This window comes from Empidonax traillii, unplaced genomic scaffold, assembly GCF_003031625.1.
Source record: "Empidonax traillii isolate 1590-97213 ecotype Southwest subspecies unplaced genomic scaffold, ASM303162v1 scaffold55:size2822071, whole genome shotgun sequence".
NCBI classification, from domain to species: Eukaryota; Metazoa; Chordata; class Aves; order Passeriformes; family Tyrannidae; genus Empidonax; species Empidonax traillii.
The window spans coordinates 1,191,754-1,205,953 of NW_020955248.1; the positions used below are offsets into that span (position 1 = coordinate 1,191,754).

Below are 14,200 nucleotides of genomic sequence, written 5' to 3' on the forward strand. Positions count from 1 at the left end.
AGCAAGACATCTGTATGGCTGTTCTGCCATTCAGGAGGACTTCAAAGCTGGAGCAGGGTTAAACTGCTTGGGTTGGCTGCCCTGAGCAGAGCTGAGACAACAGCAGGGCAACCTGCAGAAGGTCAGGGGAGAGGGGGAGACCAGGGCTGGGGACCAGCAGGAGAGAGGTGCTAGGGAGCATGGTACAGGTGTGCAATGGAGGTGTGCAGGTAGGTGGGAGCAAAGGGGGGGTGCACGTGCACTGGGCTTAAAACAGCAGTGATTCAGTTTAGGGTTTTAACCCCCTGTACCAGAGCCCATCTGGCTGAAGCTTCATCTCTTCACCTCTCAGGTTGCAAGAGGGGCCTGAGCACATCCCCCTGCCCTTTCCCCACTACATTCCCCGTGCCAAAATACTGCTTGTTGAAAAGGGTTTGCAGCACTGCGAGTGTGTCTGGTGCCACAGAAAGGGAACTCCATATCATAGTTTATCAGCAGGCAAATTAAACAAAATCAGCAGTTATGCTACCAGCTGTTCTAACAAGGTCTGGTTGCAGCCCTATCAAAAACGCATTTCTCCCCTGCCCTCTGCAGCCCTGGATTAACTCCTATATTCTTCTGCAGTTACTCTGGTTCAGGTCAGACATGCTATCGCCCTGTAGCTCACTCTCCGACTGCCCAGAGGCATGTAGCAATTTCAGAGCAGGTCTTTGCTGATGTGACCCAGTAGTGCTCCAGCAGCACCCAGGCACAGCACGCTCCATTTCAGTGGGAATCTGTCCCCAGCTACAGCTACTCATTCAGCACATGGGCAGGTGGCAGGACACACATGACTTCTGGAGCAAAACATGCAAACAAAGCAATCCTGTCAGATGCCCAGGACCCACTGCTTGTTCCTGCTTGAATGCTCAAATGCTACATCAACACAGCTTGGAGGAAAAAATCCAGAGATTCCTGCCTGATGGAGGAAAATTACAGGTTTCTGTCCCCTGCCCTGCCCCTGGCTGACACAGACCCTCTTGCCATGCTGCATGCCCACTGCCCGATGGCCTCTCTGGGGCAAGATGCCATTCCCAGGGCGGTTTTGGGAGCACCATAGCAATTGGCAAAGCCTTATAGCTGGTCCTGGGGACCAAGCAAGCCTCACATCTAACCCCTGAGAGTGAGAAGGAGAGAAGGAAACACTGGAGTTTTGGCTGGCCCATGTCCTCTTTCCCTAACCAGATGCTGGTGGCACGGGTTGCAAAGGGCTTGGGAAATACGCCTGCCTTGGTGGGGAATTGCAGCAGGCAGATCCGCCAGTGATGCTGCTGGACCCACAGGAGAGCAGAGAGGAAGCAAGCAACCTCAAGGCACACCAGCAACGCTGTATTTCCATCAGCAGGAGAGAACAGGAACTGCAGTGCTTCAGCATCTGGACTGAGGCTTCAGGGAAGATAGAGTGTGTGGTCACAGCACAAGAGGATGGGGATTGGGTGCAGCTCCTGAATGAGAAAACAAGAGGCAGACAAATACCCGCTGCATTGCAGGACATCTTTAATGACACAAGAGCTAGCTGCCAGTGCTACTGCCAGCACGCTGCAACAGCCACGGCCTCCCACAGGCTGCCATGCCTTGAGGATCAGTCCTGCTTTTGGCAGCATGCTGCTCAAGCCTTTTCCCCCCGGCAGAGGCACTTGGTTGTGGGCAGGGATGGTGCCGGAGGAGGTGTTTGCTGGCCCCTCAACGCAGCGCTCCGTGTTTCCGTCCCACCTCGGTGAAGGCATCCACACAGCGATCGATGTCCTCGTCACTGTGCACGGCTGAGATCTGGACCTGAATGCGGGCCTTTCCCTTGGGGACCACGGGGTAGCTGAATCCAATGACATAAATGCCTGAGAAGGAAACATAGGGAGAGTCTGAACTGGCTGGGGGGGAGAGAGGCAGGTTGATGGGTACTGGCTGATAGGAGGGCTTTTGGATCTTTCCTCCCCTCTCCCACTTCCAGCCTTCAGGGTTTTCAAGTGCCATCTTCTCCCAAGCATGGAAATGAGGGTTAGGGCCAGTAACTGGGGATGGAGTCCAGCATGGCAGGACAAGAGCATCAATCTAAATCCCCTCCCCAATAGAAAAAGAAGAAACATCTGGGGGAGACCAGGAGGATGTTTGCAGCTGGAGAGTGGAAGAGTTCCTTATGATGACTTAAATTGGAGATTTCATGCAGGAACATCCTCTGGAGGAGCACTGGTGGTGGCACCACTAACAACTGTCCCTTCCCTCAGGGAAATGTGTCTGCACACAGAGCTCTCCCCCCGGTTCACCTCTGTTCAGCATGTCCTCAGCCATGACTGAAGCCAGCCGAGCATCCCCCAGCATGACCGGACAGATGGGGTGGTCTTTCCCTGAGATAGTAAAACCAGCTGCTGTCATCTTGCTTCTGAACCTGGTGAAGAGAACAAGAAGATTATTAAAAAGCTCATCACCTCTGTCCTTGGGGACTGCTGCCTTTCTTTCCCTTGGGAACCCTGGCCACTGGTGCTGGGTAAGGTTTGCTCCACTGTGCATCCCCTGGGCAGGGAAGAGATCTCTCTTCCTGGAGTGACCTCCTGCCATGTCCTGCTCACCAAAATGGGACTGCAGATCCTTGAGGGGCAGATGTGTTCCAGCACTTAGGGCATCCAGATGTGACATACCTGCCTGCACACCTGTCTGACACACACAGACACATCCTCCAGCTTCCCCTGAGCACCCCAGAGCTCTGACTTGCAAGCTACCTTTACAGCTATCACTAGGGAGGTGGGGGTGAATAAATACACATAGACAACTCATCCCCAATGAAGCTGTCCCTGCTCCCACCCCAGTATGGCCCCCTCACCGTTGGGTTTTGGCAGCCATGGACTGTGCAATGGCATTGCTCTCCATGAGCAGGTCCAGGGCCTTGGATGCACAGCCCACCACAGCAGGGGGTAGGCTGTTGGAGAAGAGGTACGGGCGGGACCGCTGGCGGAGCAAATCGATGAGGGGTTTGGGACCAGTTGTATACCCGCCTAAAAATGAAGGAGGGAGAATTGGACAAGGCACCCCAGGGTGACCTGCTGAGAGTGGGACTTCTCAGTAAAGCCAAACTAGCACCTACAGCAGGAATTTCAGTACAAACCAGGCCTAAAAATCACAGCAGATGCTCCTGACCAAAAGTTTCCACCTTGACATCAAAGGCAAATGCATGAGGAGGATGTCAGTGGAAAGAGCATGTTCCAGGATTTCCCTTAACCCTGCAGCAGCATAACAAACCAAGCCTCATGCCACCAGCAGAAGACAACGTGCATTTGTTGCTGTATCATTAGGCAGAGGAAGAAAACATAAACAAATGCTGTGGAGCTCTTAAGGGCATGCAGGATCTTGAACAGAAAAATGTGTTCACCTGCAGCTCCTCCAAGAGCTTTTCCCAGGGTGGAATTGATGATGGTGACTTTGTCCATCACTCCCAGGAGCTCATCAGTACCCCTGTAGACAAAGGAATGTCACATTATCAGCTGTGAAAGCACACACCAGGGAAGTTGCCCGATGCCTCAAGGGAAACAAAGTGCCACCAGCCAGGTCTCTGGTGTCCCCCCTTCAGGAAAAGGAAGAACAACCCCCTGTGATAGTACAGCCCAAGTGCTGACCTTCCTCTCCTGCAGAAAGGCTATGCTGGGGATCTTGCAAGACAAGAGCATGGTTCCTCATCCTTTACAGATGAAAGAGTGATCAAACTTCCCAACCAGACATAGTAAACATGCTCTTGCAGCTTCATGTTCTCCAGCCCAAAAAGGCAGCTGTAGGCTGTCTTGAAACAGTGCTGTTGACAACACCACCAGGTTCACAACCAGCCTAGCACAAAACTCATAAAGCATTCAGTAACTGTTCCCTCTTCCTCAAGCCATTGTGCATTTACACACCTCAGTGCAGTCAGACAGATGTTTTGGCAGCTGGTGGGACCACAGAGACCACTGGGACAGAGTGACAAGATCTACCTCAACTCACCATGCCCCAAGGAAGGAACACTGCAAGACAAATAGACCTATGATTCCTTCCTTATGATGACTTAAATTGAGAAAGTTCAGTACAACTACAGTGTCTGGAATATATTTGAGTTCTGCCACCTCTCTTGTTATTGATAAAGTGCCACCAGGAGTGGTATCCCTTCTCTTAAAAGATGCCTTTTGCACCATCATTTTCATGTAGGATGAAACACCTGCTATGGCCTTGGTGAGAAAACAAGGCAAGTCTCCTTGCTTAGTGCTCAAAACAACACATTGAAGCATCTCTCCTTGAGAAATGCCTGCATCATGTGCACTGCTTGGCACCTGGAGGAGCTCCAGGGGACAGAGGCAAGCTGCCCTGAGGAAACTAATCAATTTGTGCAAAGGAGCTAAATAAAGCCAAGAATTTGAAATTAGTATCCAACAGGAGAAGGATTTGGAAATCAGGAAGTCCAACTGCTTGCCAGGAGAGGCAGATGGGACGGTCAAACCATCCCTCACATACTGAAAATCAGCTATTACTTTGGGATGGGACATTGCTCAAGTATCTCCCTTCAAAATCAAAGGTAAGGTGCAAAGCCTTCAAGAAATGGTGACTTGGGGAGTCCCCACACAAAATATGCTGGTCATCAGCACCTTTGGCCTTGCTTCAGAATTAGTCAGGGTAAGGGGGAAAACCAGGGTTGAAACAGTCACTTACCGACCATTGGGCCCCAGGAAGCCCGTGGCATGGCATTCATCAATGAAGACCAGGGCATCATACTTCTGGGCCAGCTGGCAGATCTCCCTCAGGGGTGCGATGTCACCATCCATGGAGAAGGCACCATCAGTCGCCACCAGCCGCAGACGATGTTTCTATTAGAGGGAAAGAGGCATGCCCAGGGGATGAGGATCTTACTCTGAGAAGAGGAGCTGGCAAAGGAGACAGGGACATACTCTTAACTCCTGTAGGGAGTGGATATATCTGAGATGGGGGGATTTGCATTGCAACCAGCTGCTTTGCACCTTGCCTATCAGTGCCTATCTGTGCCTGCCAGCAAAAACAATGCCTATTGCACAGGAAAAGGTAGAGCTCACCCTTCAGGGCTGGTTACTGCACAGGTAGCACAGCTAAGTGAGCACCCTCGTGTTAGGGTGGGAGCAGACCTCCATACCTGCGCTTCCTGCAGCTTGGCCTCCAGGTCCTGCATGTCCATGTGCTTGTAGCGGTACTTGTTGGCCTTGCACAGGCGGATCCCGTCGATGATGGAGGCATGGTTCAGCTCATCTGACAGTACTGCATCCTCTGGGGTCAGCAGGGCCTGGCCACACCAAGCAAAAAGGATCATCCTTTGCTCTGGTGGGGCACCTCACCAAGATGTTCCAGCCCCTCTCGGTACAGAGAACAAGGCAGCAATTGGTTGCAGCTGTCACATCTCTCCTGGCACTGCTAAACTTTCCACTTTCCTCTCCAGCCACCTTATCCCCTGATTTCTTTACGCCAGGCTCTTGGCTGTGGCTGCCGAGCTCAAAACCTCCTCCCTTCCCTAGAAAGCCTGAAGGACCACCTGTTCCATCACCTACACTTTAAGGGGGACTATAGGTCTCTAAGGAAACAAAAGCTCTCCCCAAAAGCTGGAGCTGGCTGGGGACAGGGGACAGGAGTGCTGATTAAATGCCTCTCCATGGCTTCCCCAGTCCAAGGATCCCAAGTCAGTACTCATTTGCCACCAGTCACTGTCATCTTTTCTGGCTCACAGAGCTCACATCAGAGCCTCTGGAAGGCACAGTAAGCACATTGCTGTCACCTCCTTCCTCCATGCACAACATAAGGAAGCCCTACGAACCTCAAAGATACCAGCGTTGGCATCAAAGCAGCTGGCATAGAGAATGGCATCTTCCCTCTGGTGGAAGCGTGCGATTTTCTCCTCCAGGTCCTTGTGTATGCTCTAAAGAGAAGAGAGGAGAGAAAGTCAGCGGTGGAGCAGCACAAGTTCTTGCTTTTCCACTGAGGTTAAATGCTGTCTTGCAAGGGGAGGGAACAGTCAGGTTTTATCCAGAAAAGGTGCATATGCGTGGGAGAAGTTAGTTGTGTTCAGCAAATGCAGCCCTAAAATACGATTATGGTTTTGGATGCCAAAGGCTCAGCAGGGAATTCCCCATGTACAGGGGAGCAGCTCTGAGTTTTCTTTGTACTTAACCAGCCAGCGCTCTGAAGGGGTTCCAGCAGGGATAAATCGGGGTGGGTCTGACAGAGCCACTTCAAGTCAGGTTCACTGTAATTTTGACCCACGAGAGAGGGAAAAAGACGTTAATTTTCTGAATTCAGAGTGGTGTTCTGTTTCTTTGCTCTGAGGTGTTGTAATGGTTTAAACTGGCATATTTCCAGATCCTTGGCTAGTGGAGACTTAGCAGGTTCTTTTTTTCGCTGGGCCACGTGTACCTCAGGGCTGTGCACGCATGTGAGTGCCGAGAGGGGAGTCTGCGTGGACACCCTGCGAAAGACTACCGCGGTGCGGGGGATGCTGCCCGGATGCCCGGTACCTGGGTACCGCAGATAAAGCGGACGGAGCTGAGCCCAGCGCCGAACTTCTCGAGGGCCTCCACGGCGGCACGGATCACCTCGGGGTGGCTGGAGAGACCCAGGTAGTTATTGGCACAGAAGTTGATGATCCCTGCGGGAACACAGAGAAGCGGGGACATCGCACCGGGGGAAGAAGAGGCCGAGAGCTCCCCCCTGCCCGCCGCCCGCCCGGCACGCACCGCCTCCGCCGCCTGCCAAGCGGAGGTGGGGACCCTGTCGGGAGGCGATGACTCGCTCGCTCTTCCAGGTGCCGGCGCCTCGGATGTCCTCCAGCTCGTTCTCCAGCCGCTGCCGTAGCTGAGCAGCCGCCGCTCCGGACGCGGCCCGGGGGGCGCCGGCCCCCCCGCCCCGCAGCGCCCGCACCGCCGCTGCCGAGCGCCACATCCCGCCGCTCCGGGCCGCCCCGGGGCGGGGCCGCGGTAATTAACCACGGCTTAATTACAGACCAATGGCCATTGGCCGCCGGGGCACCGCCCCCCGGCCGGCGGGGCGGAGAGGGGAGGGGCGGAGAGGGGAGGGGAAAAGAGGGGAGGGGAAAAGAGGGGAGAGGAGGGGAGGGGAGGAGCTGAGCTCAGCCCAGCCCAGCCCAGCCTAGCCTAGGCGGGGGGGGTTGGGCTGCTGCGGCTGCTGGGGCTCCGCCGGCTGGGAGGTTCTCGGACACCTTCCCTGGGACTCGTTCGGCATCTTCTTTGGAGGAGAGACTCTGCCCGAGAGGTTTAGGCAGCCCAAAGTCAGGCGATTTGGGATGCCCAGAGTCTGAGGAATCCTGGAGAAAAGGCATCCATGGGATTTAGGAACTGTAAGGGGGTCGTGGACTAGGGCCTGAGGGGTTTGGGGATTTTGGAGCAATAGAGAATTGTGGCCTTAAGGATCAACAATCCCAGGAGCACTAGGTGCCCCCCGCCTAAGGGATTTTGGGTCCTCAGAACAAGGGACTTCGAGCCTCACAGCTAGGTGGGTTATGGGTGCCCACCACTGTGGATAATGAACCAAGGGTCTGTAGGATTGAGTGCATCCAGCTGAGGATCTGTTGGACCGAGAGGTTTAGGATTTACCAGGTAAAAATTAGATACCTGAGCCCAAGAAATCTGAGTGCCTCTGGCCAAAGGGGTTTGTGAGCCATAGGTCCAGGGGCTTTAAACACAAGGAGTTATAGAATGATAGAATGGTTTGGGTTGGAAAGGTCCTCAGAGACCATCTAGTTCCAACACACCCAGCTGTGGGCAGGGACACCTTCCATTCGACCAGGTTGTTCAGAGCCCCATCCAACTGGCTGGAATACTTCCAGGGATGGGGCATCCACAGCTTCTCTGTGCAGCCTGTTCCAGCTGGATCAGGCGTCGCCATCCTCTATTACAGCTGACTATGAAATACTGTGGCCAGAGTGGTTTAGGCCACTCATTCCAGGGGAATTAGACACCAGGCTCTTGAAAGGTGTTCAGGGTCTTCAGCCTAGGTGGTCTGGGAGCCTTTAGTCTAAGGGTCTTAGGAACAAGAGCCCAAAGGGATTAGGTGCCTCCAGGCCAAGGATTTCAGTACCCTGAAGTACACAATTTGGAATCCTCCATGGCTGAAAGAGTTGGGCACTTTCTGCTCAAGTGATTTAGGAACAAGAGGCTGAAGGATTTGGGATCCATTGGGGAGGGTGAAGACCCTGGGCTCATGAGATTTAGGCACAGCAAGCCCAAGGCAACTGGGCACACAGAACTTTTGGGATTTCAGAGCTCCTGGCCCCGGGTATTTGGGGATCTTGATGTCCAGAGAGGTTAGATGTCCCTAGCCAAGATGGATTAGGCAACTTCTGCCTGAAGCTCAGACCTTGCTGAGCAGTGGGGCCGGCCCGCAGGCTCCCTGCCAGCCCTAGCTGTCAGGATCACCACACCCTGCCCAGGGAGGGGCTTTGGCAGGGGCCAGGCAGGCCCTGGAGTCCTGCCAGCCCCCACTAGGCACAAAGCCAGAGCCCCGGTGACAGCAGGGCCAAGCCCAGCAGTCCTGCCTCACTCTGCCCTGGCTATCAATCCTGGCCTTCCTGCAGAGCTGCCCACTGCCGTGCTCGGGACATTCCCCTCTAGGGAGCAAAGCCACTTATGGCCATATTTGTCTACCCAGGGTGATCCCACTTCCCGCTTGATGGGCACCTCCAAACCTTTGAGAGCCAAGGTGGACAGACTTTGGCCCCATTCCCCCAGTCCCTGCCACCGTCCAGCTGTGCTGACGCAGCTCTGCAGGCAGGCAGGCAGCCCCATTGCCCAGCTGGCTGCTGGTTATCTCCAGCACCAGCCAGACCTCACACCCAGCAGCCCAACATACCTAACCTCAGCCCCACAGTGGGGACCTGGGGCAGAGGAGGGAGCCCCTTTTCCTCCTCCAGGGAAGGCTGAGGATTTTGCAGCTGTATGTTCCCACTTCCCTCCCGCCCAGTGTCAGCAGAGTCTTTGCCCGGCCTCAGTAAACACATGAACCCCCAGGAATTGGGGCAGGATCAGGAACTGAAATCCTGTATGGCCCCAACAGACACACGGAGTCACTATCACTCCCAACACACAACACGCAGCCCAGCACTAAAAAAAAAAACAAGAGATACACACAAGGAATTTCTGAGACATCAAAATGAAAATCCAGACCAGTAACTCTTAAAAATGGGAACTCTCCATACCAAAGATGTTCCTTTTTTTCATTCATTAACTGCCTTATTTTAGTGATTTCCATTCAGCAATAGATCAATTCTTTATAAAATGCAATAGAAAGGGGTAAAAATAAAGGCAACAGCTATTTACAGAACCAACAGGGAGAGTACCGAAACGCCTCTAGACTTCTTCACTTCTTCTTGGGTGATTTCCGGGCGCTGGACTTGGCTCTGAGTTTTGACCGCTTTGCCTTCTTGGGTTTGGACACCTTCAGCGACTTGGCCTTAACAGTCTTTGGCTTCTTGGCTTTCTTGGGGCTGGACCTCGACTTCTTCCTGGCTTTCCTGGCGGCGGATTTGGGCTTCTTTGCCGGTGACTTGGCTTTCCTGGACCTAGCTCTTTTCCGGGGTGAAGTGGATCTCCTGGCCGCCTTCTTCCTCTTCTTGGCTGGGGACTTCTTTGCCTTGCTGGCCTTGGCCAGGCGGAAAGAGCCGGAGGCACCGACCCCTTTGGCCTGCTTGAGGACTCCAGCGGCGAGCAGGCGCCGAATGGCAAGCCTGATCTGGACGTCGGCGTTCTGGCCCACCTTGTAGTGGCTCTTCACGTACTTCTGGATGGACTGTCGGGATGAGCCGCCGCGGCTCTTGTCGGCCCGGATGGCTGCCGTGATCATGTCCGTGTACGTGGGGTGGGCTGCCGGACGCCGCGCTGACCGGGCCCGCTTGGGCTTGGTGGCCGGAGCCGGGGCTGGGATCGGGCTGTCGCTCATGGCGAGTGCTTCGTTCCGCGATGCCCTGCTATGCCCTCGCGGTGGGGAGCGTGGTCCTCCTGGCCGGGGACCCCCGCCCCTGGGCGGGGAGAGGCTGTGAAGGGAGCGGTGGGTGGGTGAAGGCGCAGCACAGCCGGTGCCGCGCTGCCTCCCGTGCCCCCGCCGGTGCCTCTGCGGCCGCGCCCGCCGCGGGCTCCCTTTAAAGCCGCGGTGCGGACCGCAGGGAGGACTTCCCCGCGCGCGCCACCCGCCGCTGGTGTCCCCGCGTGTCCCCTGCCACGCCCAGACCCGACCCGCCGGGAGGGACAGGCAGGGACAGTGCGGGGGACAGTGTGGGATCAAGAAGAGTGTTTGTGGGACACACTGGGTAGGGACGGGGAGGGACACTGTTGGGGTCAGTGCGGGACAATTAATGGTAAGCACTTGAAACGGACACTGAGTGGAGCACTCTGGTACAAGGTCCATTTGCAAGGATATTGGGTAGGGACAAGGATGGACACTGAATGGGACATGGTGAGACAGTGGAGAGCACTTGTGGACGCTCAAAAGACGGGGACAGGCATGGCAGGGATACACAGGGCAACATAAAGTTGCACGGAGGGACACTTAGGGAGGACACAAGGGGTTAGGGAAGGACACTTAGCAGGGACACAAGGAGACACCCAGGAAAAATATCAGGGAACAAGAAAGAACACTAGGCAAGATAGTAAGGGGACAAGGAAGGACACGAGGAAACACTGAGGGCTGCACCAAGGAGAAAAGGGGGAGCACTGGGTGCAAAATCATCTCAGCAGCAGTACCCCACGGCCAAATGCCTCTGCCTCCTCCTCTGCCCCTTCACTTTCTACCAGGGGCTTTGGGGACATCAGCTCAGCCCTTGTATATGTATGGTGAGGGGTCACAAATAACAGCCTGGCCCCTTATTTTTAGGGGACACACACAACTCTTTGTGAGGGGACAGAGCAGGGACATGTAACAGTGGCAATCAGCCATCCTTTCTTTCCCCACTGGATGAGTGGTCGGCTGTTCCTGGGAGATTAAATGTAGCTGCTATCATCATCTTGCCAGTAGGATTTAGATGATGTTTTCCCCTTATTTCTTAAAAACATGTGGGTGCAGCCACCTGGTGCCCACTGACATGCCACGAAGTGCTCAGAGATGAACCCCAGTGCCTCCAAACCCCACAACATCCCAGCATAGCATTAACACACACAGCAAGCACCTCTCGGTAACCTCTGTGTGCCCTGGGTGCCCAGGGCCATGAAAACCACCAGCCAGGGACACACAGAAGTACACATAATCAATATAGATATAGAAATATAAATATCAAAATATTAGAACTTGAAATAATAAAAAAAAGTAGAAATAGCAGAAATAGAGATAATAGGAATTAGAAATAGAACCATGGAATCATAGGATGGTTTGAGTTGGATCAGACCGTAAAGATCATCTAGTCCCAGCTCTCCTGCAGAGACAGCTTCCACTAGACCAGGTTGCTCAGAGCCCTATCCAACCTGGCCTTGAACACTTCCAGGAATGAGCATCCACAGCTTCTGGGGACAACCTGTTCCCATGCTTCACCACACTCACAGAAAAGAATTTCCTCCTAATATGTAATCCAAACCTGCCCTTGTTCAGTTTAGAGCCATTCCTCCTTGTCCTACCACTGCACAGAGATAGAAATAGAAGTCTTTGGTATTCCCTTCCGGTAGTACACAAGTACTATGTGAGGGCTTAGCCCAGGAAGAGATACTCAGGCCTCTGATGCTTTCCCATAGATAGAAGGGCCACCAAGTGCATCTCCTTGTGCCTCCCTCCCTGGTGGAGCTTCTTGACATGCCCCATTTCATTTGGGGAGTGGGAAAGGTTCTCAGCACTTGACATTTTTAGGAGCCAATTGCTCCTAGTGGTAGAGAGAAATAACCACCCTCTCACCTCCCCTGGGGTTTGCTTTGGTTTTAAGACCTAGCAAATACATGGCTTTCCATCCCATATGGAGAGCATGGGCCTGGGGATCTGGTTTGCCTGGCCAAAGGACCTCTCATTTTTCCTATCTGGGAATAAACTGCCAGCACTGGCTGCCTGCACGTAGGCAACGCAGGCGAATGCAGATAAGGCACCATCTGCTTTTATTTGCATCCAAGTTTTTAACCGTCAGAAGCAGCTCACCCATACTCCAGGCTCTGGGGATAGATGAGAAGGTTTAGGGGGGGTTTAGGAATTGGCTCCCAGGGTTGGCACAGCACCACAGGCTAACTGCATAACCTCCAGCCTTAAAACCCAGGCAGTCATTATCAACATAGTGCAGTGATGAGGAGGCAAAGGCGGTGGGGGGAGAAGGAAAGGAGACAGAGAGGGAGGAGGCAGATGCTTTACCTAACTTTGGACATCTTAGGGTTCTAATCTCAGCTGTTCACCTGGGCAGCTCCTGCAGCTGATCTGATCTGGGCTGCTCAGCCTCCTCCGGCGGGTGCCGCTGCTGGCAAACAAACACCCTCTTCCCCATACATAGTGGGTTCTGTCCCTTTCATCCAGGTTAGCTCCCTAATTTTTAAGCAGTCAAAATAGAGGGGAGATCCTGTGACCCCAAGTGACTTGCTGGAGGGAATCTGGTCACAGATCATCAGGCTGCTGCTGGCCTTGTACGTGCTGGGTAACCTGGTCAAGGTGATCCCAAAACACCCCACTTGATACTGGAAAGCATCCCTTGAAACTTGCACTGTTTTACCAGTGCATCTGCTGCATCAGCATGAACTGCTCAAGAACAAGAGGATCTTCCAGCTCCTGGTAGGATATCAATGCTGGAGATGGAATGCAGATGCTGCAGAGCAATGCAAGTCCTGTTGCCTCTGGGAAGTGGGCTCCAGCACTGTGGGCATTCCATTGCAGGTAGCACAGGAGGGCTCATCCAGAAGGGAAAGTTATTCCTATGGGTCACTCACACCGTGGGCCACTCATGCCAGCTTGGGCTCATGCCTGTGTTTTTGGCCACAGAAACCTGCCACCACTCTCAGGATGGGGTGGGTTACCCCCTGCAGCCGCTTTTCTCCTCAGTAAAAGCTACCCAATGATTCCAAGCCCCCTGTGCCTCCCATTTCTGGCATTAGTCAGCAGAGATTGGGAAATACCATTTCTCCGATGAACTCCAGAGAACAGAGCCTGGCAGAAGAATCCTCTCTGTAATCCTATTTACCTTCTCCTCCCTCCCTGCACTATGTTCAACTGGACCCCAGGGGGATTTACGCAATTCCAGCTGCAGATTTTGTCTTAAATGGTCAAACTGTCCACTCTGGATGTGCTACAGATCTGCTGGGTAACAGCCTCTGCCTTCTAGGGGCAGGACAGCTGTTCAAAGGCATCCGAGCGCACCAGGGCACTTCTGGAGATTAATGCCAGTGACAACGTCTCATTTTACCCAGTTCCCACTTTCAAAGAGACACAAAATCGCCAGCAGTGGGACTTGGTCTTCGTGGTAGTCAGATCCAAGTGCTTCTGTGCTTTTTTAATAGCAAAACTGGGAAATTGGGCTGATGTTCCAGCCATGCTCATCAGAGCTTCAGCCCTGAGCCCCCAACATACAATGCAGTGTGGTCAGCCCAGCATGAAGCCGCTCAGCCTGGCCACTGCCACTGGAGTGGCAAGCAGGTTTGAAAGCATGCAAATAAACAGCAAAGGGGCATTGTCTCTGGATGCTGGACTTATTACTGCTGTTTTAAAAAGATTTATGAGCTGGTTTTTAAGGGCAAGCTCCTTGTGTGAGCTGGGATGCTGGCTCTCATGCAGCCACAGTGCTGCACAGCTGTAAGTTTTCCCTGTACTTGAGGCTGGGATGGTTCTCACAGCCACAGTCCAGCTGGGGGCAAGTGAATGGGGTACAGCCATCGCTTTGGGATGCTTTTAGGGCTCTGCCAGCCATCATGCCTATCGTCCATGGGCATTTTGGTCATCTCCTCTCCCTGCCACTCTTCCCCCACCCGGCTCCCCTGCACCCAGGAGATAACGACGCACAGATGACGGGGTGACCGTATCGCCCCGACGCAGGCAGGACAGGACCAGCCTGATTAATGCCTCGCCCGTTTTGGAGCCGGCGTCCCCCATCACCCTGGGATGACGGGATGCTCGTGCCCTGCTGGTGGCTGATCTGCAGCCACAGAGCCCCAAGGAGGGACAACTCCACCACATGTCACACGCCCACACATTTCGCCTGTGCTTACGCGACACATTTATCGGGGTTAAGCAGCCCTGGTCAGAAAGGCAGAAA

The 14,200-nt window shown here is 53.9% G+C and overlaps 2 protein-coding genes across 2 annotated transcripts; both read right to left on the reverse strand.

Moving 5' to 3' along the window:
• Positions 1 to 1,494: 1,494 nt before the first annotated feature.
• On the reverse strand, positions 1,495 to 6,942 carry GCAT (glycine C-acetyltransferase). Its single transcript, XM_027879461.1, has 9 exons — positions 6,723 to 6,942; positions 6,504 to 6,634; positions 5,807 to 5,908; positions 5,135 to 5,281; positions 4,681 to 4,835; positions 3,380 to 3,462; positions 2,834 to 3,005; positions 2,280 to 2,401; positions 1,495 to 1,853 (listed from the first exon to the last, which is right to left on the reverse strand). Exons 1-9 carry the CDS (start codon positions 6,925 to 6,927, stop codon positions 1,702 to 1,704), a joined length of 1,269 nt encoding a protein of 422 aa, XP_027735262.1. The 5' UTR covers positions 6,928 to 6,942; the 3' UTR covers positions 1,495 to 1,701.
• A 2,228-nt stretch (positions 6,943 to 9,170) lies between these two features.
• LOC114055397 (histone H5) lies at positions 9,171 to 10,101 on the reverse strand. Its single transcript, XM_027879462.1, has one exon. It carries the CDS (start codon positions 9,937 to 9,939, stop codon positions 9,361 to 9,363), a length of 579 nt encoding a protein of 192 aa, XP_027735263.1. The 5' UTR covers positions 9,940 to 10,101; the 3' UTR covers positions 9,171 to 9,360.
• Positions 10,102 to 14,200: the final 4,099 nt, after the last annotated feature.